The sequence below is a fragment of the Gallinula chloropus genome (assembly GCF_964237585.1).
Source record: "Gallinula chloropus genome assembly, chromosome: 24".
Classification (NCBI taxonomy): Eukaryota; Metazoa; Chordata; class Aves; order Gruiformes; family Rallidae; genus Gallinula; species Gallinula chloropus.
This window is the reverse complement of record NC_140109.1, coordinates 1,256,376-1,284,095: the sequence shown is the minus strand read 5'-3', so window position 1 is coordinate 1,284,095 and position 27,720 is coordinate 1,256,376. Positions and strand designations below refer to the sequence as shown.

General features: G+C 44.7%; 1 protein-coding gene across 1 annotated transcript in view; it reads right to left on the bottom strand.

Moving 5' to 3' along the window:
- The window catches only part of ARHGEF12 (Rho guanine nucleotide exchange factor 12), a 39,865-nt gene extending 12,763 nt beyond the window's left edge, over window positions 1-27,102 (bottom strand). Inside the window, exons 1-26 of the mRNA XM_084275074.1 lie at window positions 27,081-27,102; window positions 19,840-19,938; window positions 19,318-19,367; window positions 18,523-18,580; window positions 17,618-17,796; window positions 16,951-17,028; window positions 16,326-16,445; window positions 15,598-15,732; window positions 14,011-14,082; window positions 13,170-13,262; window positions 12,479-12,589; window positions 11,897-11,995; window positions 11,208-11,250; window positions 10,719-10,824; window positions 9,771-9,908; window positions 9,231-9,263; window positions 8,651-8,765; window positions 7,489-7,594; window positions 7,050-7,259; window positions 6,467-6,596; window positions 6,166-6,201; window positions 5,446-5,600; window positions 4,637-4,783; window positions 3,818-3,903; window positions 2,220-2,345; window positions 1,303-1,417 (exon numbers count right to left, since the gene is read on the bottom strand). Of these exons, the coding sequence (XP_084131200.1) occupies window positions 1,303-1,417; window positions 2,220-2,345; window positions 3,818-3,903; window positions 4,637-4,783; window positions 5,446-5,600; window positions 6,166-6,201; window positions 6,467-6,596; window positions 7,050-7,259; window positions 7,489-7,594; window positions 8,651-8,765; window positions 9,231-9,263; window positions 9,771-9,908; window positions 10,719-10,824; window positions 11,208-11,250; window positions 11,897-11,995; window positions 12,479-12,589; window positions 13,170-13,262; window positions 14,011-14,082; window positions 15,598-15,732; window positions 16,326-16,445; window positions 16,951-17,028; window positions 17,618-17,796; window positions 18,523-18,580; window positions 19,318-19,356 (2,530 nt within the window). The 5' untranslated portion in view covers window positions 19,357-19,367; window positions 19,840-19,938; window positions 27,081-27,102. The remainder of the gene's footprint in view (window positions 1-1,302; window positions 1,418-2,219; window positions 2,346-3,817; window positions 3,904-4,636; window positions 4,784-5,445; window positions 5,601-6,165; window positions 6,202-6,466; window positions 6,597-7,049; window positions 7,260-7,488; window positions 7,595-8,650; window positions 8,766-9,230; window positions 9,264-9,770; window positions 9,909-10,718; window positions 10,825-11,207; window positions 11,251-11,896; window positions 11,996-12,478; window positions 12,590-13,169; window positions 13,263-14,010; window positions 14,083-15,597; window positions 15,733-16,325; window positions 16,446-16,950; window positions 17,029-17,617; window positions 17,797-18,522; window positions 18,581-19,317; window positions 19,368-19,839; window positions 19,939-27,080) is intronic.
- Window positions 27,103-27,720: the final 618 nt, after the last annotated feature.

The following is a 27,720-nucleotide window of genomic DNA, read 5'->3' as shown; positions in this document are numbered from 1 at the left end:
TTTTGTTCCCCTTGTAATAAATGTGTTGATTTGCCCTAAGTCTTAACACTACATGATTTCTGCTTAGATTCTGTAATGCTGCCCTATGATTATCCAAGCTTAAACAATGGCATAAGTAGATGGCTTTTTATTAGTTCCTTCATTCTCCACATTTCTGTTAGTAATGGATGATTAGGGATTTCTGTTATTGAAGATCTCATTCTTTTTCTCTGTCAAATGCATGTACATGGAAATTTGAATTCACTTTAATGTGTTTTCTTTTAATAATTTGATTTAACTAAATTAATGTCCCGAATTCAAGAAAAAATACCTTCATCAGAGCAGATTTATTATTGAAAACCAATTTAGTGAAACAAATAGAGTGTCCTCTTTAGTGAGTCAATTCTTTCCAGCTATTTCCTTCATCGAGACCATAGAAAGGAGTTAAATATATCTAGAGAACTACAGAAAGAACAGGCACGCTCCCGACTCTTCAAAATCACAGCACAAACCCTACCTTGCTTCTCAGAAAGTTCCTAAAGGCTTGGCTGCTAAGAGTGCGTAATAAGGAAGAGTTCCTCTCCCCAGTGGGGGTTCAAGGCCGGGTTGGATGGGGCTTTGGGCCCCCTGGACTAGTTGAGGGCATCCCTGCCCATGGCAGGGGTGAGAACTAGGTGATGTTTAAGGTCTTGTCCAACCTAGATCTCATTCCTCTGATTCTTTCTCTTCTGAATGTTACTCCAGCTACTGACAGTATCACAAAGTCATATAATCAGAAATACAGGGCTGCAGAGAACATATTTCCTCCGCTTCTAATTGGTTTTCATAGTCATTAGAACTCATTAATAACAGGAATAGCATAAAACTAAGCAGCAGGCTAGGAGCTGCAGAGTGGAGACAGGAATTCCTGGTTTGCTCCTTTGAAACCCAAGCAAATCAAGTTGTTCTGCTAGTAACTTGCAGCAGCAGTTCAAAACTTCAGCATTCCCCTCCCCTAACTGTTTAATACTACATTTGAACAGTTTCATTGCACTCTGGGGACACTACAATCCGATGCAGGCTGTCATTCACTTCTTTCACATTGAATTTCCTTTTTTTTCCCCCTGCCCAAGGAGGAAACTGAGTTTAAATTAGAACCAAAGACCAGATTTATTTTTTTAATTACTATTTCTTTTTTAACCCTCCCTCCTGCAGTGGCAAAGTCCTGCTGAAAACAGACAGTGACCCATAAAACTGAACTGTTCTTCAGCAAATGCTTTCAAGTCCCACTTGCCTGCAAGACCTGCTGAGGTGCATGCACAAGCCCTAGGGAAAAGGTTTTACCTGTGTACTTTGCAATGTTATCCAGCAGAAGGGGGTACTTAGTCAACCTCTGCATCTCTGTGGGAATGATATCCTTCAGCTGCAACCGGCGACACAGCGGATTGCTCTCAGCATCCTAAAATTAAACAGCACAATAACTGCATTTGTCATTTTTATTAAGACTATAATTACCTGTATGTGCAACTCCTATTCATCACATAAACGCCTATTACTTCACTTTCCAGTAATTAAATACAAGACAAGAAATGCCAAGATCTATCATTCAGACAACACATCCCCCCCTCCATCTGCAATTACACCCAGGAAAGGCTCATCACAAAAGCAGCAGCCTCCTTCCCTCATTACTTCACAGAGGCCCAGCACCAGCTCACATCAATCTCCGTCACCACCACGCCGGGAAGGCATCAGTTCAGGCTTCCACACTACAGTGAAACTGCAGGACACTTCTCAGTGGAACCTCAACCCTTGTATTACCAAGTCCTTCCAGCCTGTGGTAATGAAGATAATGTTCTCTCCTCCAAATGCCACATGTACTCCAGCCCCTTTCCTGGCAGGCAGGATGGGTGTATATCATCTGTCTTCTGCATGTGGCACCCATCAGAATGCACCACCACAAGCAGTGTTCCCCACAGAAGCACTCATCCTTGGGAAACAGCCACCTCAAGTGAGATGCCATCTCCTGCCCAGGACAGCATGTGCTCTCCTGCATTCTATCAGGACATTCTGTGTTCCCCAGAAGGCTCCTCCCTTCAGTAACTACCAGCAGAGATAAATGCAGCATTGGAAGCGATCCCGATCTGAAGACAACGTTAGACGTGATGTCATTAACTGTAACAATTTCATCTACAAGCATTCATTAGGCTGTGCTGGCCACCAGCCACATCCTCAGGCAGCTCAAACCCTTGCATAAAATTCACCTGCACAAAAGTCTGGAAGCGAGAGTCCTTCTTCTGGCGTGACTTGATGACCTCTAGAGCAAAGGGCTGGTTACTGCAGAACGTGCCAGTTGCATGCTTCAGCTTGTCCTCTGCTGGTCCACTAAACTGTGCCAGAAAGGCAAAAAAGCCAAATTTAGACAGACTTGAGTTCAGCACGTGCCCCTTTCGACAGACAAACAGCCATGTAGCAGAACTGCTCTTGCCAGGGAAGAAAGAAATTGCTGGCAAAATACGAGACGTCATTTCCATTCTGTTTTGAAGGTCCTGTCCTCCCAGTCTGCTGAGGAACCCCTCTACATCTCAAACTCCACAGCTCTCCTGCCTCCAGCCCTAGCACATCCAATCCTTTCCATAAATGCCACACTCATTCAGAGGGAGAAAGTAGTGCCATGTCTCTGCTCTCAGCCATAAGGAGAGCAGATAAAACCACCCTCGGATGAACCACAAGGGATTCTCTACCAGACTGTAGGTCAGCAAAGTCAAGAGCAAAGGTCACCTTGCTACTCAGGGATACTCATGCTTAAACACCACAATATAACACAACATCTTAGATCCTAAACAAACATATTACAAAAGCATGGCATGGGGAAATGAGAGGAGCCATGAGAGGGGCTGAGGAACACGCTGCAGGTGACAGATGGTTAATCCGCTACTGCAGCTGCAACTCTTTCTGTTCCTGCTACTCAGGCTGTGCTGCCACATAGTAACTCCTGTGTATGCTTGCTCTGGAGAAGGAGACCCTGTGGTTTTGTGTTGCAGCTACTTAGGCAGGACACTACACAAGGGCACGTAACTATTAGATATGGTCTAGCTTGCTCTAGCTTGTATTTTCATGCTTTGCATGGGAGAACTGAAACGGCTGGATGCCTTTCTTTACCAGCCACGTATGACTCTCATTTTCTTCCTTGTTTCCCTGGAATACCAGACAAACAGTGGGATATAAAAAAAACCCCACTGCAAGAGACTTCTGCATAAAGAGCAGAAAAGAATATAAGCAGCTCAGTCTTCAATACTAAATTAGGTAGGCTTGAAAGCAGAAAACAAACTGGGAGATGCCCAAGAGAGAATTTATTTTTTTTTAAAGAATCTCCATCACTCCTGCTCCTGCCATTTGGATCTCAGAAAAGGAAGCCTGCAACAGTGCTAAAAAATTTTAAAAGGTTCAGCTATGTAAATTCTAGGACTGGAAACCAGTATTTTTAACTCTCTTAACTGTACCACAGGCAACTCAAGACTTAATGTTTCAGTGTTACTGAAATAAATTGTGCCACTGCATTTCTGAAGTCCTGCTCTCACCTTTATGTCTCCAAAACTACCTTTCTACTCTACCCACACATCAGAAGGAAATTATTTTTTCTTCCTTAAGTAGCTCTTATCTCTTGCCAAATGGAAATCCTGTCAGTTCTTCCTGCTTTCCCCCAGGTCTCATTCTCTTGCTCTGTGTTGGCTTCACAGAAATGACAACTCTAAGACCTTCAGTTCCTATTAGCTGGGAATTACCTTTACTAACCTACATCTCTGGTGGTTGTTCTACAAAACATTATTCTCAAGTATAAGAAAGCAAAAAGAGATTTTACCCAGGAAAGCAAGTCTTCCCCGATCTGGCCAATCACAGAGGTCTCGTTCCTCTTCCGGACAGCTTTCATCTGATCGTTCAAAGCAACTTCACACAAACAAAACACAAGTTTTATTAATACTGCTCAACTTGTTTGCTTCATTTTCACCATTTATATTAAAATAAAAGGTACCTGCAGTAACTGTAAATGCGAAGTGTTCTGCAACAGAGTCAATTTAGCAGAATATCTAAGAAACCATCATATACCCCCTTGCACTTCAGTCTCACCTGTCTTTAAATGACCCCAGGAACCTTTCCAGTCTTATCTTTTCTAGGGCTCAGTATTACCACCGTTTTAAAAACACAGGTTAGATGTAGAACACACTTCAAGCCACCTGCATAAAACTATACAACTGACTTTGGTGGCAGAGCTGAAATTGGGATCCTGAACAGTCCTTTCTCTAAACAATTGGGAAGGGCCACCCTTCAAAACCACCTGCAAGACATCCATCTTTCCAGATTTGTTTTCATGTTCTCTTCAACAACAGTTGTAACGCTTTGGACGCTGACCCATGAAGACCACTGCTCAAAGCACTGCTCCTTTTATCAAAGCATGGAGCAGCACAAGAGCCTGTGCATGCAGATAAGAGAAACGTATCTGAAACCCTGGGCATACGCATTCTTTATCAGAATCTCTTTGCAAGTCAGAAATGGGAAAGCAGAAGGAACAGCAGCTGCAGGATCCTTTGGTGTTGGACAAGGTTCCCTCTTGTTTCAGGGTCACATGTTTACATTCTTTAGGTGTTGGCATCCAGCTGAAAGGCACCCCAGCTGCTCTTACCATGAAGCCCAAGGATATCCTCCAGATTTGAGAAGATCTTGCGTTTGTCACTGGAGCTCAGGATGCCCTCGCGGGTGACACGCTGGTAGAAGACGCTGTGCAGAACCTTCAGCGTGCGGACATGAGCTCTCTCGGTGTAGAACAGTTCTGAAGAGAGAGGGGAAGGCAGGATTGTAACTACTGACTTCAAGAGGTGTGGCAACGTGCATCCAAATGGAAAGCAGTCAGCAGTATGAACTTAGAAAAGTCTCCCTCACCCACACCTGCCTTGCTGGCCCATATTCCAGCCTGCTCCAGAACGGAGCCATGCCCTGCTAAGACTCTGAAAGAACAGAGGAGCCAATTGATCTGTGATTCAAATTAACTTAACCCAACAGTGGGCTCTTTGCAGCTCACACAGCCACACAGAGCGTTCTGCAGGATCCCAAGACCTGAAACTGAGATTAAGCTTTGAAGACAAAGTTTGGTAGCAGCTTTCCATTTACACAGTGTGCTTTCCCATGGTCTAAACAGTGCCTCCTGCTTTGTTTTATAGAACACAGTCTTGCAAACTGGCCTTTCGGTGTCAAAACACTTCATACTGTTTATTTATTCTCTAAGGATTAGGTCAGGCTCATCTCAAGATAATTTTCAGTAACAAGAAGAGTTTCACACACACCAGCTGAGAAACAGAAATAACAGAAGGCCACTACTTTGAGCAGATCAGTGAAGACAGACCTAATGTCGAATTTAAAGAACCTCAGAGCTCCAGAGAACAGGTTTCAACTTTGTGCTCAGTGGGCTAGGAAAAAAAACCCCATCCCTCTCACCATTAATGACTTCTTGGCGCTTGATCTCATAGGGCTGCAGCCCCATCAACACTTCTCTGCTCACAAGCTGCTGCCAGTTGGGAGGGTCCATGTCCGTGTCAAAATCATACAACTCATCTTCACTTTGTACATCTGCAAAACCAACACTGTCCATCCTAATAAGGGGGAAAAAAAAGTCAGGTACTTCCTGGTTTATGCACGTAAGGAAGAAAAAAAGAGAAAATCTAAGTACTCCTACCAGTTGTAAAGCATTATGGATGTGCTCTCTGTAACAGCTGGAGGCTGCTAGGTATCTGAACCTACAGGCACATTTTCTAGTTCTGCCCTTCACAGAACACTAAGAGTGACTATCTGTTCTTACAATATTTCCTCCAATCTCCTTTTAATGCTACAGATAAAATAATTTGAAGTCAAATATCATGTTGGTGAAAGGTCAAGTTACAATTCCTTCCTTGATACCTGCAGACACTGAGCTAACAGCAGATTTGAAAATGAATCTGGATTCCCTAACCCAACAATTCAAATCAGCAGACAGAACAATACTTCACTCCTAGATCAAAGGGCTTATCTGCATATGAGTCACTCCACCCGTCCTATACGGACACGAATCACACAGACGATTGTACCAGCTCCCAACAATCCCACTACCACCTTCTATTCCATAACCTTTTCAAATCTCAACAAACCCAGTGAGGATCAAACGTGTGTAAGCACACTCACTTGCGAAAAGGCTTTGGTGTTCCCATGTCAACCATTCTGCAAAGAAAGAAAGAAAGAAATTACTAGGGAAGCTTATGCAAGAATCCCACCCCCCTGACTGTGAACTACAAGATTTGTTCCATCTGTTAGCTCACCTTCCTGATACAAATGGTTTGGTAGTAGACACAGACCAGGATTTCCTACTTCTGCCAATCGTGTTTAACACAAACTAGGTCACTAATAGTTTTATGGACTAAGCTTCAACGGTCATTGTCACATCTACTGTCCTACAAGGCTCAAGCAACCAGGGCACCACAGTTACCTCTCTGATTCTCCCTCCTCCTCCTGCAAGTTTTCCAAAGGAGATGGGAATTCAAAGGTGTTATTCGGCGTGCGGGGTGTGCCATCCATGCAGTCGTTGGTAGGTGGAGCTTCTCCAGCCTGCTTCAAGCCTAGACAGAGAATAAACACTACATGTTAAGAACCATACCAAAGCAGAGCTCATTGAGAACCTGACAGCCTCTTCAGAGCCTTGTGATTCACAGCCTCTTTTCATCCCAGAGCCAGAGGGACTCAGTTCACAGGCTGGTGAGGAAGAGCTCAGTGACAAACCTTTCCAGATGACACCGACTGGCGCTTACAAAAGCGGGCACCTGAGACTGGCTTTTTCCTGTTAGATGATCCAGCACCACCACAGTGATAGAACCCACCCAGCAATTTCTGGCTGTGGTAAAGATTTCCTAATCTGAACCAGAGATTAAGTCAGAAAAGGTGACTAAGCACCCCAGAACATCATGTTTAATGACATAAAAACACTTCCTGCTCTGTCACGTTCGTTGCATCAGACCTGCTTTGCATATCCCATTCAGAACTTTAATCACTCCTCTTCATTAGCATCACCCCACCTGTCTCGCTGTCCTTGCTTCCCTCTGGAGAGGAAAAGGGACCCATTGCCAAAGGAGACATGGGGTTGGCAGGTGGGTATGGAGCATCTGTTCCATCGCTGGAGGACCCGCTCTGGCGCAGCTTGCTAGAATCTGGTGGCTCTGGGCTGACAGAAGATGCTGTAGGTAAGTGCTTCATGCGGGGCTTCTGCATTTCCATGGCTCTGCCAACTGAACAAACAAGGAGCCATCACAGCACTGGAAGAGCTTTTCCTGCTCTCAGCTGTACAGCCAGGAAGTGTTTTCAGGACAAAATTAGTTGGTGTGTCTTCAAAAACATCTATTAAAACCCAAACAATTACTGAGTTTTCTTAAAGTGGATTTTGAAAGGACAACTGCAGAGACTTTATCTGGCTCTCAGACAATAGCTAGGGAACATACAGTTCTTTGCCTGACATACTTGCACTGCTGTCATGTCGACTTGGTCTCCTTGGTGGGCCCAGAATGTTGGGAAATCCTCTTCTCTTTGCTTTTTCCTCTCCTTCTTTCTCTTTCTTGATACTTTGCTGCAGTTAATGTACAACAAAGAAAAGAAAAGCCAACAGATCACTCATTTCTGTTCCAGTTCTTTCCTAAGATATTCCCTAATTCTTTAAAACTTAAAGGTACAAGAGAATTTTATTTCTAGAAGTTTTTGAGAAGTCAACATCCTGCAGCATCAGAGGCAAAGACAGACTGTGGTCAGACTGTGAGTGGTATGTAACAGCGTTAGCAGCAGAAAGCCACAGCATCTTAAGAGATGTATCTGTTATAATCAAAAACACACATCCTGTTTTGAACTTAGGAGCTAGAAACCACTCTCCTCCCTAGTGCAGGAGACCAATCTACAGCACCTTGTTTCTCTAAGGGACAACATCTGGTGACTCCAAACCTCCACAAGCAAACAAACTCTGGGAGAGAAAAAGACAACCAATCTTACCACTTCAGAAAGGCTGTGAATGCTTGATCTACCCTTTTTGCCCTATCAGTGCAGTACTGCTCCAAACAGCCTTAAAACTTCAAAGGAAGCTGGAACACTGATGGAAGTTAAATAGCTACTGTGACCAGATACACCCCCATCCTGTGGGAGGCTGCTGTACACACCCACAGAGATGGGGTTCTGGTGGAAAAATTCATTATATAACTGGGAAAAGTGTGGGTGGCAGCAAGAGGAACCTTCCTGCGTCATGAAGCCCGAGTTTTTGGGCAAGTTTCTCAAGAAGAAAACTCAAGTACACAGACCAACAGCCTGATTAGCCTTAATGAGATGCTCAAGTGATTCAAGGTTGTATTATATGAAACATTTCTCACCCAAAAATTTTAATAAGGCTAGAACTGTGAAAAACAAGCAGCTAGTACTCAGGCATAAGGAAGAAAGGAAAGCAGCTCATTTCTAATTCACAAGTCTAAAAACACATGCAGAAGCCAATTTCAACTGGTAGCTTTTCTCTGCAGCTCAGTAATCCCAGATCCTTTCGTTGCAGCACTGAAGACTGTAAAATTATACCAACTCAGAGTGTATCATGCAAAACCAGACTTTGCATTCTAATAAAGCACCTGTGCTCTGGCCACAGCACTACTACCTTGATCTTTGGCAAGAAACCGATGCGGCCACGCTTCTGCTCCAGGTTTCGAGGTTCTTTAACTTTGACTCCCAGGTGTTTCATGTAGGTGAGAATCACATACTGCATCGTGGAACTGCCAAGCACAGACAACAAGAAAAAGAGGAGGATAAGGAGAAATATAATTTGTCAAAAAAAAGGCCAAATGTGAAGGTTCTATTGAGGAATTAACCATTTTTATAGTAAAAAACTTGGCAACTATTTTTAATATGAAACACACTGTCACAGATAATGGAAAGACTCAGCCAAAGGCAACTTTTTTCCTCTTGTAAACAAAACCCAGAGTATATAAAAGGTGTAACAGACTAGGAAGTCAAAACAAAATTTTGAGAATTCCTTGGTCTTAAAGCCAACAAACTTTAGAACAAGAGGTTGACGGCCAGAGGTTGATGCTCTGACTTTGAATGAATTAAGCCAGAGAAATAGGAAGTGAAAGCTGGTGGCCAGAGCCAGCAGAGCTCTGGCTGTCACCCTGTGCTCAGCACAACAGCCAGCAGCAGGGCTCTGACCATGCAGACGCGGCGCACGCCACTTCCATTACCTCTTCTCTTCTTCCAAAGGCTGAGATGTCATCCTGAAAACAAGAAGGAATTTAAAGATGAAACTGAAAAACCAATTAACACCCAGTCACATCCACACAGAGCATCAGCAATTGTGTTCAAAGTGTCCCTTAGAACTACAGAAAGTCGGGGAGGGGGGAGGGTGAGAAGGGGGAACTGCACAAAATTCAGCTGGGAAAACTGGATTCGACTCACAGTAAAGTTAAAAAATGGGTTCTGAAGCTACAGGCTTGTACAGCCCAGAACCTGGGCTCTGCTCTAACAATGCACAAGCTGACAACAGAAGCCTTACCTCTGCTGTTTGAACAGCAGCCTCTTGGAAAAGATAAATGGACTTTACCTAACTATTAACCTTACTTCTGGCTACTGTTACTCAAACATACATTGACAGCAAACAGGGGAAGCAATGCCAACACCACAGTGATGTAAATTTGCATCTGTTTCCTAATTCTTTACTCTGCTGTTGTCAGGTTCAGGGTAGAACCTTTTTTAACCCCCCAATCATACTTGCTGTTACTCACAAGACTTCCTCAATCTTAGCAATGATCTGTTCTGCACATGCTCTTTCTCTCTCCATCGTATTCCGGTCACGAACTCTCTCTGCATCCAGCTTGGTTAGCTCTCCCTCTGCCAGGGTCAATCCCATGCTACGTTTCTGCCTGAAAAGTGGGGAAGAGGGAAGCACCACTTGAAATTGAATGCTGACCTGTAACAAGGAAAAGCAACCTCTTGACACTCAGCAGGTCAAAGAGGTTTCATTATTGTTTTCTGTATCAGGATGGAGAAATCACAGCATCTCTCCATAATGTCTACACTCACTGTAACACACAGCTAAGAGTCTGTGGAAGGACAGAGCTGTATGATGTTTATCAAATGAGGCAGGCATTGCAAGGGGCAAGAAAAAGGTAGTTACTCTTTCTGCAGCATCCCAGGATTTATATTTGAAGCACACGCTCAGATTGAGACATTTTTGGGTACAGAAAAGGTCCATCACTGAGCACTTGTCCCGGTGTAAGTCTCACACTGGCACAGAGCTCTTACACCTGCCCATGACAAGGCATATCAATCATCAAATTCTACTATATGCCCATGACAACTAAAGCAGATTATTCCATGCCCAAAGGGGAGAGGGAAGGAAAAGTGGGGAAAAAAAAGGATGTAAGCTGATTATAAACACAATTAGTAAGAAGTATTTATATTGCATCACCTAAGTTATACTGTTCTAAAATTGCCTCAAATAGCTTCAAGGAATTAAGAATCCAGGCTCTAAAATCACTCATGCAACTGATTATTTGCAACACAGTGTCAAAAGATACTGGAGGATTGGCCAGGATAACCTCAGAGGCCCCTCCAGTGGCATCTCACTCTTAGCCCAAGATGAACACTGTGTGCCTTGAGTTTGGGCTTCCCTTGTGTTGACTCAGAGCAGACAGGAATTAAAGAGAAACTACACAGGCAACACTTGATACCTGAAATCTTCCAGATTCCTTTGAACTTCTGGACAGACTCTATCTTGCATAGTTTGTATGAACTGCCGGTGAAGCTCTTCAGGAAGGAGTTCTGGCCTTCTTCTGTCTGTAACTCAGAAGAGAAGAGTTAATATTCTTTTGAGAACAGAGAGAGTCCTCTCCACCTTAGAATAACACCACTCCTGCCTATCCTTTAACCCATACAAGAGCAACTTTTGCCTTTCACTTGCTGATAATATGGCCATCAGTGCATCAAGCACAAGCAGCTTTGGTCACATCCAACATGTATGTGCCACCGTGGGCAGTGCTTCTCACCATGTACACATGTGTATCACAACACACATGATGCCATCCCAAAGGAATCTAAGTAGTGTTTCTTCATCTCCCAGTTACACGTTTGAAGTGACCCCAAGTGCATTTCAGAGACCTGCTTGGACTGCCTCAGAGAGCAGAAACCAAAGAAAGATACTCAAGGCAAAAGCAGCCTACCTAGTTCTAAGGAGATCTCATCTGGAACTGGAACTTTCAGATTCTGCAAAAGAAAAGAGAGGCTGGGAGAACACACACCACAGCCACCACCCCAACAAAACACACAGCACAAAGCATAGAAGAAAATCCCCTCAAAAGCCCAAATCATACAATCTGAACGCCTGAGGGTATTCAGGAGGAGGCTCCCATCCTGAATGTACATTACATTACACAAGGTATTAGCCTCAGCTACACGACCTGGTAGCCCAGTTCAAAGTTTCTCAGGCTTTCCAACAGACACAATATTTTCCAATTCTTGCAACAACCACAGATATATGCAGTGTTTATAAAATACAAGGCAATGTACAACAGCTAGAGCTTGCTTACCCAGCACAGAATTATTTCTCCCATCAGACAACACATTCCCTGTGATTTACTGAGGCTATCTACCACTCATTTTGCTACAGTAATTCATAGCATTTAAAAGAAAACCAACACTCTTTTATTTTGGAGTGCCCAGAGAGGCTGGGTCTGCCCCTAGATCCCTGGCAGGGTTCAAGGCTGGGTTGGATGGAGCTTTGCGCACTCTGGGCTGCAGGAGAGTGTCCCTGCTCACGGCAGCAGGTGGAAACTAGGTGATGTTTAAGGTCTCTTCCAACCCAAACCATTCTATGATATGCTTGAAAATCAGAGAAATTACTGGAACCTACTGCAGCTCGATCCAAGAAAAACTGGTAGAACTCAAGGAAGACACGGCGAGTCTCTTTGGAGTTGGTCTGCTTGTACAGGTCTGTGTAAAGGTAGCACAACTGTGGGAAACAGGGTGGGAAGAAATGAAGCAACACCATCAGAACTCATCTAACACCCCTAACTCCAAATTCCCTTTCAAATATTTCAAGGAATTCAGCATTGCTGGATTGAAACTCTCCCTAGCTACCTTGAGCCACCCAGACTGCGCAACTCAACGAGGCTGCCCAGCAGGCAGCAGAGAAGGGAAAGGCAGGAGGGCTGGAAAGAGACAGAGAGACATCAGACCTTCCCTACTAACAATGAATCCCACCACCTTAGTGTTGAATTAAGTGCTTTCAAGTGCTAAATACTTCTTTCTAAATAGCCAAGGAGACAGTTCTTTGTGCTTCTCCTCCTTCATCTGAGACACTCTCATTCCTGCACAGGATCTGCATATTCCTCTCCTTGCCATTCCAGGCACATCACTGACAATGCCACACAAGCATTCTTGTTCGGATACGCTCTGGTTAAGACTACCAATCTGGGCCAGGGAAACATCTTACCAATGCTGCAGGGTCAAACTGGGACACCACATGATGCAGAAGAACAGCCAGGTGAGCTGGGCGAGACTTCAAGTGCTCTATGTTTTGGAAACAGCTGCATTGTCCATTGATCTGCAGAGATACATGAAAACTATTTGAATTATTCAAGAAAACTACTGTGAGAAAAGCCAAGAAGCTTTGTTCCAATGGTTTAGCCCTTCACTTTTAAAATTCAAATAAAATCCAATCAATACCAGAACATTTGCAATGCCATCCTACCATCCTAAGAAGAGCTTACAACAGGAACGCTAATTCTAAATGTTCTCCTACAATATAATGAAATATAATTCAGAGCAAAGGACAGCTAAGAGAGCTCAGAATAAGTATGTTGAAAGCCACAGCAGCTATACTGCTGTGACAATAACAGGGACCAAATAAAGAAAATTAAATGAGGCAAACTGATTTCTAGAAAGCTTGAAGTTAGGAGAACAAAAACAGAGCAACAGAAATGATCAAAGAGGGCACATCCTCATATACTCCCCAAATGTTTTGATTTGGCCATAACAGAAATCACATTCTCTCATTCTTTAACTCCCCACTTAAGAGCTGCTCAGTAAGAACAAGTCATGAGACACTTGTAGTTTAGTCACAGAGGAAAAGAACTTTGGTTGAGGGGGAAAAGGGGTGGCTAAGGCTAGAAGTCATCCCCTACCTGCTCCTGTTCAGTGTCAAAGTCGTCATCTTCTGCTCCGATGATCTGAGGCCCCGCTCGGGATAAAGGACTGCCAACACTGCACTGGGAATCCTGGGGGGAGCAAGAGGTGAGAAGGAAGAAATGTGCAGTGCTGTTACTCTCTTGGCATCAAAACCTTCTTTACCAAGTCAGACATACTGCTATCCTCTTCATTCTCTTTCTCAAAACTCAATGGCAACCTGTGTGTCTTTAACCAAGTTGCCCCTGATGAATGCTCCTCCCGAGCTGCATTCAGAGACACTAAATCAGATGGCTCAAGACCAACTGCATCACACAGACACGAGCACACTGGGCGTGTGGCATGTGACAAATGCCATCTCAGTACAAATGGAGAAATATAACTCTGAAAAGTCAAGCAGATGAGGGGAAAACTACTTAGGAAGTCACGCTAAGGAAGGAAATTAACTGTTCAGATAGGCCTGCACTCGCTGCTGTGTTCCACTTTCACCTCCTCCCGAGGCCATCCCTGATGATGCCAGCCTCTAATGACTAGATATCCTTAAGACAAGGCTGTTTCCTTTACTGCTGGCCTCAAGGAATAAAACATGTACAACTTCTCTACCTATTTCAGGCCAGCTGTTTTACTGCTTATGATGTATTTCTTGACTCGAAATGGGCCCACTCTTAAGCTCCATAAACATTTACTCAGCTAATTAACTTTCCCTGCACTATTTTAATTGCATTTTATTTTCTAAGGCAAATTGTATGCATGCTCCATCTAGAAAGCAGGGGAAAAACAGCAAGGTTTTAATGGGCCCATTACAGGAGATGCTGTTGTGACACCATGTTCTGTACTCACAGTATCCTGAACCTCAGTCTTTTCTGGGCTCTCATCTGGAAAAATCCTCTCTTTCAGGCCACTTCGAGGACTCTGGGGAAACAGGAAGTTCAGCTCTAGTGAGTACCAGGAAATCCAAGAAAATGAGAACTGCACAGTCATTTTTTCAGCCACAACAGCCACACTTCTCCTTTCTCACAGAGTGAGCTGTTAAAACAGCCACACTAAAACGTGTGACCTACATGCAGAATTTCCAAAAAAAACCCCAAACCCCAAAACCCAACCAACCACAGAAGCAGTTTGGGTAAGAAAGCTAGTGACACTGAATACAATGGAGTTGTAAAATCTACCAGTGCACCTTTGTCTTCACCTTGTCCACCTCTTCTGACAGTTTATATATCACCCAGCTCTGAGCCTGCCCCTTTCTCAACATCCCCTCTGAAGAGGGCTTGGTATTCCAAGTGCTGTCTCACCAGTGCCCAGCAAAAGGGGCTAGCAACCCCCCTCCACCTCCAGTCCTCTCTCTCCTGTAGCCCAGCAGACACAGCTTTATCTGCAAAACACGTGGGCTGCTGGCTCACAGTCACACCCAGGTCACTACCCAGCCTGTACAGACACACGGAGTTACTTCATCTCAGCTGTAAAACTCTGGACTTCCAGTTAAACTGCAAGAGGTTTCTAATATCCCCGAATCCTTAGGTTTCTCAGGGTCATTTTGGGGTGAAAAACTTGAATACTTGGTACATCAGTCACCTCCAGTGATCAAATACCATCCCCAGTACGACAGGATTAGTTTTCCTAGGAAGAAAGCTGTGAACTTTTCTCTGTGGTTACTATATACAAACATGAGTGACAGGTAGTTGGGTTTGGAATTGGAGGAGCAATGTTTCAAAACACTGTCATGTATGGCCATGTTTTGGAGGTGTATCTGACCCACCTTCCTTTCACTTCCAACTGCTAAGTACCTCAATTTAGCTCCCACATCCTTAAGTTAAAAACAAACTTGGGCCAAGGCCCAAGTAGAGTCTCAATTCCTCTGCACTAATCAGATAGCGACTTAATTAAGGATTAGGTGCTAAGGCACTCCAATAAGGAGACCATATGAGCACACAGATTGATAACTAATGACTGAACAGACTAAAAGCCTTTACTATTTGCAATAATGGAAGCTTATTTGGTAGAAGGAAGGCTCTTCCCCACTTTCATGGCAACCTGCCCATGGACTGAATCTGAGTCACAGCTACTGCAGTTGGAACATTACCATACTCTTAAAAGATGCTCTAATTGGCATCTCTGAGCTCTGAGAAAGATGCTGGCATCCATCTTTCTTTGTCTGGTTACAGGGATTGTGCCAGGAAAATCTAATCCTGGATAAAAACCCCAAACCCACACTATTTCTTTCCCTGCCTCTAATGGAAGACCAATATAGGATGCTTCCTCAGGGAAATATTTTTGGTGTGCACTGAGAAGCCTATTGCAGCGATACAGTGTTACTGAGACAGAGCACACATGAATGGCACACAGCACAGCACAAACAGAAAGAATCTGCACAAGAAAACCAAATCCAAAAGGTAGAGAAGCAAAGGCATGGAGCTGTTCAAGACTCACATCAGCGATGTCACTGTTTGGTCGCGAGGGGCTGTCACCAGTGTAATCCAGTTTGCTCACACAATCCCCACTCTCTGCCTCCACTTCACTGATCTGCAGCGATTCCGTTGCAGACCTGGAGGCCAGGACTCCATCCTGAAAAGAATAAGCAGGCTGGGAGACAGCACAGAGCAAGCAGGATATTCTGAGAGATAATTCTTAATCATTAACTGTGTGAAAATCTGGTGAGCTCACACTAGTTATAAAACTTTCTTCATGCAGCCAGAAAAGGATGCAAACGTTTTTCTAAGGAAGAAAATCACTCCAAATCTTCAGGATTTATAACATTAGAGGTAAAGGGGGAAAAATATCACCTCCTTTTTTTTCTCAAAGGCAAAAGCAAAGCTGTTATACGCTTCCAGTTACTCATTCTCGGCTGAAGAATGACTTCGCAGGGTATTTTAAGTTGCACCGACAGACCAATAGCCACACGGCGATTTGCACCCGCTGTTTCAGGCGCAGGTTTGTCACAGCCGATGTGTAAACCCGCTGTAAAGTCTCCTGCTCCGCACCCCGACAGCGCCGTGCGCTGCTCACAGCCGCAGTCGACACGGCTCGACTCTAGAGGGTGCCGTTGGCCCGTACAAGCACGGCAGAGCCGCGCAGGGAACTGCCTGCCCACAATACCATCATCCCCCAAGAATTTTCACCCGGAACACACCACAGAGAACCCTGAGCCGTTGTATTACCTGAGCACAGCCTGTGGCTTTGGACAACTGCTCCTGCAGCTGAGGAATGTGCTTCTTTGCTTCCTGTATCTCTTTGAGCAGTCGTGTGGTGGGCGATCGGCTGTACTCTTCTTGCAGAGACTGAAAAGCAATGTTATGAGCTTCCAATAACTATTTCCTCAGTATCAAAGCTGAAAACGACAACCCACTACCAATCTTCATGGTGTCTGCACGTTTTAACCAATCAACACATCTGCACAGGTAGGAAGCAGCTGCTACAGAAGGTCTGTTTTGCACAGCTCTCCTCTGCCTCGTGCAGTATGAGAACAGCCACACTCTGGGGTTTCATGGAAACCTCTCAGTTAAAGATGCTGGCTTGCCCAAGGATTAGATCAGATTAACAGATATGTACATTTCAACTTAAGAAAGCTCCCACAATTTTTTTTCCTTACTCTCTAAAGGATTGAAAACTCAAGAGCTGGTCTGTAAGAGTGATTAGACCTCTGGTGTTAGGCCAGCATCTGAAAAAGCTAGGCAGGAACACAAGGTATGCAAGGGAACATCGAAGATGCTACTAAATAATGATTCAACAACCAATCTTCACATTTGCATCATACTTTCCTCTACCCCTCTCAAACTCCAGTACCTGCAGCCGCTCCTGCTCTTTCTGTAGCATCTTTCTCAGAATCTCCACCTTCTGGTTGTGGACAATATTATTCTCCTCCTAGAAAATACAGAGAGATTAAAGGTCAGGGTTCTTTTGAGGAACTTTGAAGAAAGATAAGGAAGACATGCACATTTTTCATCTACTTCCTAAACATGGGCTCTGCAAAGCCCTCCAAGAAGCAAATCAAATTTCTAAATCATATCCTATGAAGTCATAGCTATCAAGATTTAAAACAAAAAAGAGACCAGACCCAGCCCTGCAGTGTTTGTTTACTTGCTTTCCTTTCTCCTCTTTGCCACACGTCTGCATCCCTTACAATCCCCTTTTCAGCAGAAGCTACAGCATGACTGGCTTGGACCAGACAATGTGCCAAGTCATAGCACACAAATTGCAGCATACCTCAAAGACAACCTGTGCACAACCTCCCAACTGCCTCTGTATTATTTCAGATGAGATTATGCATTTTTGCTTGCAAAATGTTTTTCCCCATGTGACTAAATGCCCACTGGGTGGCAGGACAAACATTCCCATTCCCATCTGTGATCTGTGCAAAAGCACTAAGTAATTTGAGAAGAAAAACCCCCAAAACAGCCTCATTTCTGCCACTGTGACGCTGGTTCTTTGCAGAGAGCACGTTGAACCTTACCCCCACAAGCACTGGGCTAGTAATCCTTTCTGCATTTCCTGACGTGCCAGGCGAATGGGGAGATGTCATGATGGGAGACATATGCCCAAATGCTGCCAGATCCACTTCAGAATCAGCTAATGGAATCTGGGGCGACCCCGGCGGGCGCCCCTGAACAGTGAGAGCTACATAGGAACCCGCTGCAGGGAGAGAAACAACAGTTTACACTTCAGACACTTGCAGATTCCTACGGTTGCTGCTTCACCCTAGAGAGAAGACTCAGACCAATTCTTCTTCACCCATCCCTTCTTCAAACCACAGAACCCAAGAGAACGTTCAGGTCTGGTGTAGAGATCTCAGTTTTAGACTCCAGGTAATCCAAAAAACCTGCATGATAATCATCCTTAACAAAGAGCACTCAATCCAATTTCTACTCTATCAGGTTAAGTTTACCAGGTTGCATTTATAGTATGTGTACACTCAGGCTACAAAGTAAGACTGTGCTAGGGTAGAAAGAACCACTGACCTTCTTCCTTGTACAAGAACATCAAGAAAGAACACACTTCCTCTACAAACACCAGTACTTTGCAAGCATCACAAAGCAATCTGCATTAAGAGTGCCTGAACAGCTGTGGTATTTAAGGTGGAATCAAAAGATGGGAAGATGTGTAGGCAAGGTTTGATGGTAACTCTGAACATCACGCTAAGGAGAAGCTGCAGACATGTGCACCAGCTGAAGTCAGAGATATCAAGATGACCCCTATTTCACTTCACTGTTTCGTACACACCCTTCATCTCTCAGCACAGAGCATGGTTAGACCACATCCTTGTCACTTGAGAGCCAAATCGGTCACTGCTCCTTTAAATTATGGCTTTCATGCTTTAAAGGAGCACAGTGACCAAAACAGTAAGCTGCCTTTACTTACACTTGATCAGCTTTACCACCTCCAAATGGTTTGAGTGTGTCACAAGAGTGCCATTCACCTGGGGGCAGGGAGGAAGAGAGAGTTAACAGCGTCCAGCTACTGATTCCCAACCCACACTCTGCACACCAAGCACAGAGAATGAGGAACAGTGTTTCCCCCATCCCCACTGCCATGTCTTTCACAACAGTGTCAGAAAAACAACCTAGCCACCTAACAGTTTACCTTGGGGAGCAGAACTCTGCAAAAAGAAAACTATACATACATACACACACCAAAGGAAAACTAACGAACAACAAAGCAATCCATCCTCATTTAATTCATCGATTTAAGTGCCCAGTTGAAATCACAGCTCCTTGTCAGAAGCCACTGTTTTGCAGCAATGTATTAGATGGCCTTTTTAGCTACTGGATGGATTTCTTAATTTTTGGGACTAAAAGAGAACACTGATCTGGGAGCACTTAGGTCAAACACAATCCAAGATGACTTTTATTTTCTGTTCCTTTCCTTCCCCTGCCACTTGCTTTTATTAGATGTGTGATACTTGAACCTTACAGGATGCTGCATTTGCCCAGCAAGTGCTGAAATGAGAATGATCTCCAGAAGAAAACTGGAACTTCAGCAGTGTGCTTTCAGCATGTTGCTCTTCTGGTATCCCCAGAACACAGAAATTCAGACCGTTTCTCAACCTCACAGGCGAATGCAGCCACCCCAGCAGACACATCCATCACATTGTTCCAGGGAAAGAGCCCATGCAATAGAAGGGATCCACTTCTTTGATGATTTCCACGTCCTTACCTTGATAATTCTGTCACCTGTCTGCACTCCAGCCCGCATGGCTGCTCCATCTAGAGAGGCAAGAAATTGTGTAGGTCCCATTTTAACAGAACCATTCAAAGCAAAAATGGCTTAGGAGCTTCTGCAGCTTCATGCCAAGCTACTTCCCACACTTGCCCAAGCTTCCTCTGTCTCTATCAGATTAAAATCTCTGAGTGTTTAGACTAGGGCAGTTCTGTTCTTGTTTTGCAATGGATACATCAAGCCACGATCCCACCACCTTTCAGAGAGTCATCTCTTTCCTCTCAGCTGCAAACATTCAGTATCCAAACACATCAGACATGGATTCGCTGCATCCCAGCAGCGCGATGCTCTCTGTCCCTGCACATCCATCCCCAAGCTAGAGCCACCCCACCCACGAGGAAGGTGTCTGGAGTGTTCTCCTCCAGCTCAGGCACGTGTTGCTTTGATTCACAGGACACCCCTCCATGCTGCTCTCACACCCCCCTCCAAGCTGCCAGCACACTCAGCAAGCCTGCTTACCTTCTTTGACGGACTGCACGAAGACTGGATTGTCTCCGCTGACTGTCAGCCCAAATCCGTTCTCATCCCGCTGGATAACAACACACCGCTGAACAAGACCTGCATAAGAAAGATGGGGAAAGGGAAGAAGAAAGAGAAGGAGAGAAATACAGAGAGACACAAGCTAGGCATCAGTCCAAAACCTTATCCTCCTAGATAATCACAGAGCAGTGAAAGAAACTGGTACAATACAACAGAGGGAAAAGTACATGAGAGACAGAAACAGGGCATCAGTCCAGAAACTGATAGGAATGTCAAGACAGGTCAAGCTTATTGCTTCAGTTACACAAAACAGAGATACACAACAGCAGAGATGCATGGACAGCTCTGGCACATCAGACACAACTTGAGGTAAAAGCAGCTTTTAAAGAAGAGCAGCTATGTATACAAACCAATGAGCACAATTTCCCTTTGTCTGTATTAATAGCTCTTCAAAGCACGGCAGAGGGCTGTCATGTTCCAGTACACCATCAAAACCACCAAACAACTTTTACAAGCTACTCTAGAAGAGAAGTTTCAAATCTCTCAGACTAACCTCAGTGGGTTGGACCGAAACAGATTTATTGATCAGGAAAAGTTCTCCCAGTTCTCAGTGAAAACCTCATCTCAGGGCAGCTTATTCTGGATGAGAGTGTCACCCAGAACCAGAAGAGCAGCAGCAATGAAGTACAAGGGATACTCACTACACTCAAAAATGCTTATGAAATCAAGTACTTCCCACTGAGCTACTGAAGCACAAGGCCAAAATCCCAGGAGATGAGAGCCTGAATCTGCTCCTCCTTCAGCCTGCTGAGCGGCATCACAGGCAAATTGGTTTGTTTCCTGGTGTAATGATTGCTCAGTACAATGTGAGTGTAAATGCTGCTGTGGAGATAACGACACAGTGTAGGTGCAGCATTTTGAAGAGGTGAAATGTTGTGTGTGTGTGACTACTGTTCACCTGAAAACGAAATAAGGGAAAACCAAAACAAAGCAATAGTCCTGGCACTTTCCTAGATGCATCTGCAGGAAGCCCATCGCAACAGAGCCCTCCCCTTACCCCTGGAACTCTGCAAAAGGCATCACTATACTCTTGGGTTTACACAGCAGAAACTACCAGCTACTGAACATCACCATATTTTCTCTAAAGCCTCATCAGGATGCTGGTGTAAGAACTCTGCCTGAGAAAGAATGGGAGCTCTCCAAATCAGATACCAGAATTGCAGCAGTTTCATTTGGTATGGGGGGAGCAAAGGGAACTATGAAGATGCTGCCCCAGGAAGGTTGTCCTTGCTGGAATAATTTTTAAGGAATGAATTGCAACAAAGTGTGGAGTCATACCTATACCTTAAATTACTCTCGCGCTACTACAGCTCCTTTCACCTCTCTGGAGTTACTCCTAATGGAAATGAGAAGCCCTGAGTGAAAATACTGCCTGCCCAGTCAGCCCTGTTCTCCTCCAGTGTGGCATATATGAACATGGGTGTGGGAGTTGTGGAAAAGGTTACATTCCAGCACTTCTGCAGCAGGCCCATCACAGTACCACATCCCAGGAACTCCCCTCCTGCTGATAAAAGCAGCAGCAAATGATGGTCTACACAGCTGATGGAATGGGTGCAAGGTGAAAGCAGGCAAGAGGAAGAAAAAACCCACCACCTTCCCCACCCTCTGTATATGGCTGAGCAAAAGAACATGCCTCTCCCTTCTGTACCTCCCATTTTTCTATATGACCAAGCTTCTTTGAGTCTCACTTCACAAGAATGATGCCCCAGGGTGGGGTGTGGGAACGAGAACATATGCTATTTCATAAAAACAGTTCATTTTAAACCCTGCTGCCAGATGTACAGGTTTTATGAGTAAGACACTAACTAATCTTTTGACTCACAAGGACTGTCCGTGTTTAAAGGCACAGTATAGCCCCACATACTCATTGCTCTTTCACTCAATTTCTTTCTTTTCCAGAACCAAACCCCCTTGGATCTCCTGATACACCTCCTCCTTAAATGAACCAGAGGCAATGCAGTAGGAGATACAGCACAAACTGACCACATTAGAGTATAATTAAAGAATATTCTGAGACTAATCTAGCTAAAATGTTTCACACCATGAGTTTCAATGTCACCTCAGACCACCTTTTAATTTTAGAACAGGGAAGCAATTGAAATTAGGACATCTCTAACCCAAAGCTAGCCTGTAATCGATTTTTTTCCTGTTATTTGTTCCCTTCAGACAACAAGTGGGCACTTAATCCTTCTCCTAACACTGCAGAAGGCTGGAAGGAGGTCTAGGCAGGCCAGCTGAGAGACACCGTGCTTGACAGAGATACACAGCAGCTTTATAGCCATTTTAATTAAGTTATCTGAAAGTTTTCTGAAGATAACACTACTGCCTGCAGAACTAGATCTGCTTTGATAACAGTCCCTGTCTGAACCAGGCAGACTAAAAGGAGCAACCTCCAAGTGCTCTCTTTTCCTCTACTGTGATGAAAAATTAGCCAAGAACCCCCCCACAGAGTGTGTCAGTCGCTCACTTTCCTTCTTTAAGTAAAACACATTCAGTCTGAAATCTGCTTAGTGGTGGAATTTTAAGACCAGAGCAGCAATGTTTTCATAACCCACGTCTTGTGCCTTGAACACCTCATTAGACACTCTGGAAAGGCCTGAAAGGAAAGCCACAAGCCACTGAGAGCCCGGTGACTCGCAGCGTGGAGTTCTCAATAGCTGCTCCTGTCACGCCTGGGTATCACAGGTACTACAGGAACTCTTACACCAAATTACTAACTAAACCCACTTCAGCCCCTTTAATTAAAGTCTGTGAGTCTGTGGCAACACTGAACAGCCCATGTTAGCAAGCAGCAATCAGCTTTTCAGTCACCTTTGTCGCTTCCCAGTCCCAATTCTGAGCATTCCCTGGGTGGAAATCACGACTCATTCACTGTGAAACATCTTACGCTGATATTTCACCTTTTCCAGCTGAAGCTTAGCAAAGGTTGCACTGGTCAGCACAACTGCTCATTGACAGGACTCAAAATCGAACCAACAGGAACCTTATTCTCACTCTCACTTTCATAGGACAGGATCTTGATGGCATGAAGTGAGGAGAAATCACTGCAGCTATGCTTTAAGTACACAGTCAGGCTGCGTGTCCCTATCTCGAGTGGATTCATGACATTCTGCAGAGAAAAAATAATCTTACAAATTCTTTTTCATCCTTGCACACGGTAAAGTTCCCCAGACCAGCTGGTGTAGCCTCAAGCCAAGAGGCCAGTCAAGCAGCTAACTGTGAGTTGTAGTTAAAGAGGTTTATGCTGAGACATGGAAACAGTTATAAATGACCAGTCTGGGACAAAAACAGAACTGCAAGAGCAGCAGAGACTCTTCAGCAGGTGGCACTACTCCCTCTGTGACACCATGCTCAGTTCTGAGGGTGCCTTTTGGGTAGCAGGGCAGGGTGCATCAGAACTTCTCAAGGTCACCATGGTAAAACTGTAGTCTCTTACAGGGTCTCGTCAGATGTGGTTTGATTGTCCAAGAGCTTCCCCAGTAAAGAGAACTTTACCACCTTCTCTTCTACAGATCCTACATACTTTGAGGCTAATAAAATAGCAAATGGCATTTCCCCAGCAGCACCCAGCAAACAGAGCAGGGGTTCATTCTACAAACCTGACTCACCAGAGAGGATGGAAACACGAATCACATCTCGCCCAACACAACGCAGCCCTCTCCTCCCATCAAACCCTGCGGACACGGCACGGGAGGAGCCCTCTGAACTCCCACCTCCCTGGAGGCACGAGGCCACAGTGGGAAAACGCAATTTAATACAGTGATTTGAAATGAATCATTCAGTAAACACAGAAACAAACTCCTTGGGGTTCTGAGAACGCCCAATTTCACTTCATTTGGGAAGCTTTATTTCTGTATCATATTTTCAGACATGCTGCTCCATGAGCTAAACAAAACTATCAGCATTCTAAAGAACATCTCCCATCAGAGGGCATTCTGAGCATCAGCCACCGCCGTGCTCTTCAATATCAAACCCTGTATTAGCAGCATTCTTCAGATTCTTCCACTAACCTGGTAACCCAAGTCATGTAAAGTCAGAGCCAAACCTCAGCTGTCTGAAGCTCGTGTGGTGTCTCAATAAAACCGTTAGGAACAACGGCACTGAATCCTGCTCCTGAAACAAGGCTCACCACCCTCTGCAGAAGAAAAGAGCCATGTATTTTAACCATGATAAATAGGACTATCTGTTCCCATGGCAACGACACATTCAACCCCTGTGGTCCAGCGCCCCTTGCACTCCCAGCAGCTTCTGGCTATTGTGAGGGGAGTGATGAGGGGCTCCCAAGAGTCCTTTTAAGAGTCTGGAAAAATGGTGGCCACAGCATAAAGGCACAAGGCTGACAATTTAAGTTCGATTAAAAAAACCCCTTCCCAACAGGAGTGCAGTCTGGGGTTTCAAAACAGAAACCTTTATAACCTGATTCTAAAGGTGCAGAGAGTATGTGGAAGAGGCTAGTCTAGCATTTGGGTCTGAGAGTGATTATTGCTTAATATAAAGGAGGGTATCTTTGGAGAGACACCAAGGCATGGGGAAAGGGAAGACAGACTGATCTCTCACCCACCACCCTGAAAGCTATTTTCAAGTTCATTTAAGAGACAAGAATTCTGCTCTGAGAAACAGGTATCAAGTATTGTGGGAGGTCAGAGCACTGATTGAGTAATTAACAGCATATCTGAAACTACACTCAATCTCCCTCCTCATTGCTTCAATTTTCTCAAACACACAAACAAAATGCCTGGATTTATGGAAGAGTTTCTAAGCTTCATGCCACTATAAATCAAATACTGTATATTAGACCAGTTTCCCTACCTAATCACTCTGCCTCCCTCCCCCAGCCACTTATGTATTTCAAGAAATTCTGGTCTCTTACTCCTTAATTAAGAATTTCAAGAGGTAAAAACAAACACATACACAAAAGCCACACCTCCTTGTCCTGTTGTCATTCAAGACTCTCTTATTGTTCACTTTCCAATGGCTAGCCAGGAAAGCTAACATCCAGTCAGCAGTGAGAAAAATATCAGCACAGTATTTCCACTCCTGGGTTTTTAAATAGTTTGGTTCCATCCAAAGCAAACAGCAGATTTCTCTACACATACCACAGAACCTGGGAACAGTAGAGGGTAGAGACAAAAGGCAGAGCAAGGTCCAACACAGCCCAGGCTATTGGAAAGGAAGGATGAGTGGAAACTGCTCCCACAGATACTGGGCAACAGATGGAGCATCTGCAGGAAACTTTGGGGGAAGTAAAGGCTTACGTTAGGAAGTCGTGTCTCTTTCTGCCACACATGAAAAACCAGGACACTGTACAGACTGAGGGAGAAGTATAAACACAGATACATTCCATCAAGCATACCAAATGTTTCCTGTAATTAACCTACGATAGTTTGACAGCACCTCCAGCATATTATGGGTAAGCGGCATTAGGCGAAAATTAGCACAGGTCCAAGTCACACACAGGGATGTAGTCAACCTGACTGCACTGTCACCAGCCCAGGGAAGAACTGGCTGGGGCTTCAACACCAGCTCACCAGCAGCATCGTCCCAAGATACACACGTGTTTCAAGCAGGCCATCTCCCTGCTCATCCCCTCTGAGCACAGGAGACACACAAGCTGCAGCAAGTCAGGTCTCCCTAAGACAGGTTTCCAGCTCTACTTGAAGCAAATCAAGGAACTCTCAAACCTGTTTACAGCTCCTGAGGAACAGTCTCACACCCTGAGGAGCATGACTGTCATACTATTATTTCTTAAATGTTTTTAAAAGAGAGTGTGATTCAGAATTCCAAGAACATTTAAGCACTCTGGTTTTCACAGAAGGAACAGATCACACCTCCCTAAACTGCACCACTTAAAGGGCTTTTGCTAACATGCCTGTGTTGCTTTAGAGGCAACTCTAAATCTGGGGGGTTGGGGTGGGGAGTTTTTGCTTTTATTTTTTCATATTCTTTACAACCAGAGCTATGACAGCAGCATTCTGTGTTACACCAGTAGTTTAAGAAGGTGCATTGCAGCCGTTAACACCTGAAGCTTTATTCCAGTGGCATGATAAAGCTGACATGGGAAGAGGAATGGCATCTCTCCTAAAGTCCACAGCTCATTACACTGCTAATGGCTTTCTCAACAGAGAAAAATGAGAAAGTAACACAGGCTGCTTGAAGTATCAAGGGGAAAAAAAGCCAGGAAAAGGGAAAGAAAGGCAACTGAAGGCTGCAGTCAGGAGCTGGGCATGAGATGTGGCAGTACTGGACAGATTCAACATAGGCCCAAGGGTTTTAAGATGCTGGTAGGATCCAAAAGACTACACACCAACTAGTGAAGACTTACTACCTCGTAGTTTTTAAGACATAAGCGTAAATATCTTTAGCAAACAGAAATTCTGTAAGTGGTTAACATACAGGTAGGATGGAGAGTGTGTCACAGCCCAGAGAATGACATATCTGATGTAAGCTGGAGGAGGAGGAGCAGCAAACAGGCTGTGTTGGGTTGACATCATTTCCAACAGCACCCACCATGGTGCACTAGCAGCATAATGACTTGTGGGTTACTCCTATCCCAGTTACATGCTGGTTTGTTCTGGTCTACAAGCCCCTAACCTAGCAGCAGTACACCACTCAGGGCTGCCAGTACTCCCCCTTCAGAGCAGAGCACAGTGACACTCAGAGTGGTGGATTTCTGAAGTTATTTACAGGTATGTCTTTCCACTTCTGTGAAACATGAGAAGGAACTGACACAAGACCCTCTACAAATAACACAGAAAGATGAATTGCTGGCTCACCCAGGTTAACCTCCACTGTTAGAAAAGCCTGTGTCTGGTTCTACAACCACAAAGGCTCTCCTGGACCGCAGCACGAGCGGGGTTTTCACACAATACCAAAGCCACCAGTGGCACACGAGCTCCAGGGAGAACAGCCCCCACTGGTATTCCCAGCTATCAGTAGGTAACAGGAGCATCCAGGTGACAGCCTTTGCTCGCCAGGGACGGGTTAGTTTCCAGCCACTAGGAGTAACTACAAGCCGATAGCAACATTGAAACCCAGTGTCCCACTCCCTGCTGCAGAGCCAACCATGCGGATGACGTGGAGGATAAAAGCCTGGGGTGCACAGACAGAGAGCACGGAGCAGACTGCAGGGGAGCCAGGCTGCAGCAGCTGCTGGAGCTTACCATACGTCTCGGATCTACTCTCCTCCGAGCTAGACTTTGTCTTCTTGGAGGAGCTATCTGCACGAGAGCAGGAGAGAAGGAGAGAGAGATATAGAAAATATGGAGACCAAACATGAGAAAAAAAAAAAAAAAACTTCATGAAAAACACAGATTTATTAGGTTAAATCGTGCAAAACACAAACAGGATGTGAACAAAACGTAGGTGAAACACTTGGAGTAAGGGGTGAATAATACGAGCACGAAGACACAGGGAACATCACAAAGAATCTATTACAGAATCTAAGACAAACCAGGAGAAGTTCTCTGTGGTAAACTACAGGAAGAGTTCTGGATAAAAACAGTCCAAGCATGGGACTCTGGTAACGTTTATCTCCAGAGTAAGTATCCAACATATGCATAGTAAATCAGTGTTGATTCACCCCTTAAAAAGAAAGGAATTCTGTGAAGGCTCCAGTATGGAGTACAGATCCAGTAGATCGGACTGGATCACAAGCATCCAAACAGTGGTGCCAGGTAGCAGCTCTCAAAATCAGAATGACCTTCAAAGATGAAGGTGACTGTCACAGTGAGGGTGAGGGAGCCCTGGGACAGGCTGCCCAGGGGGTGTGGAGTCTCCATCTCTGGAGAGATTCCAGCCCCG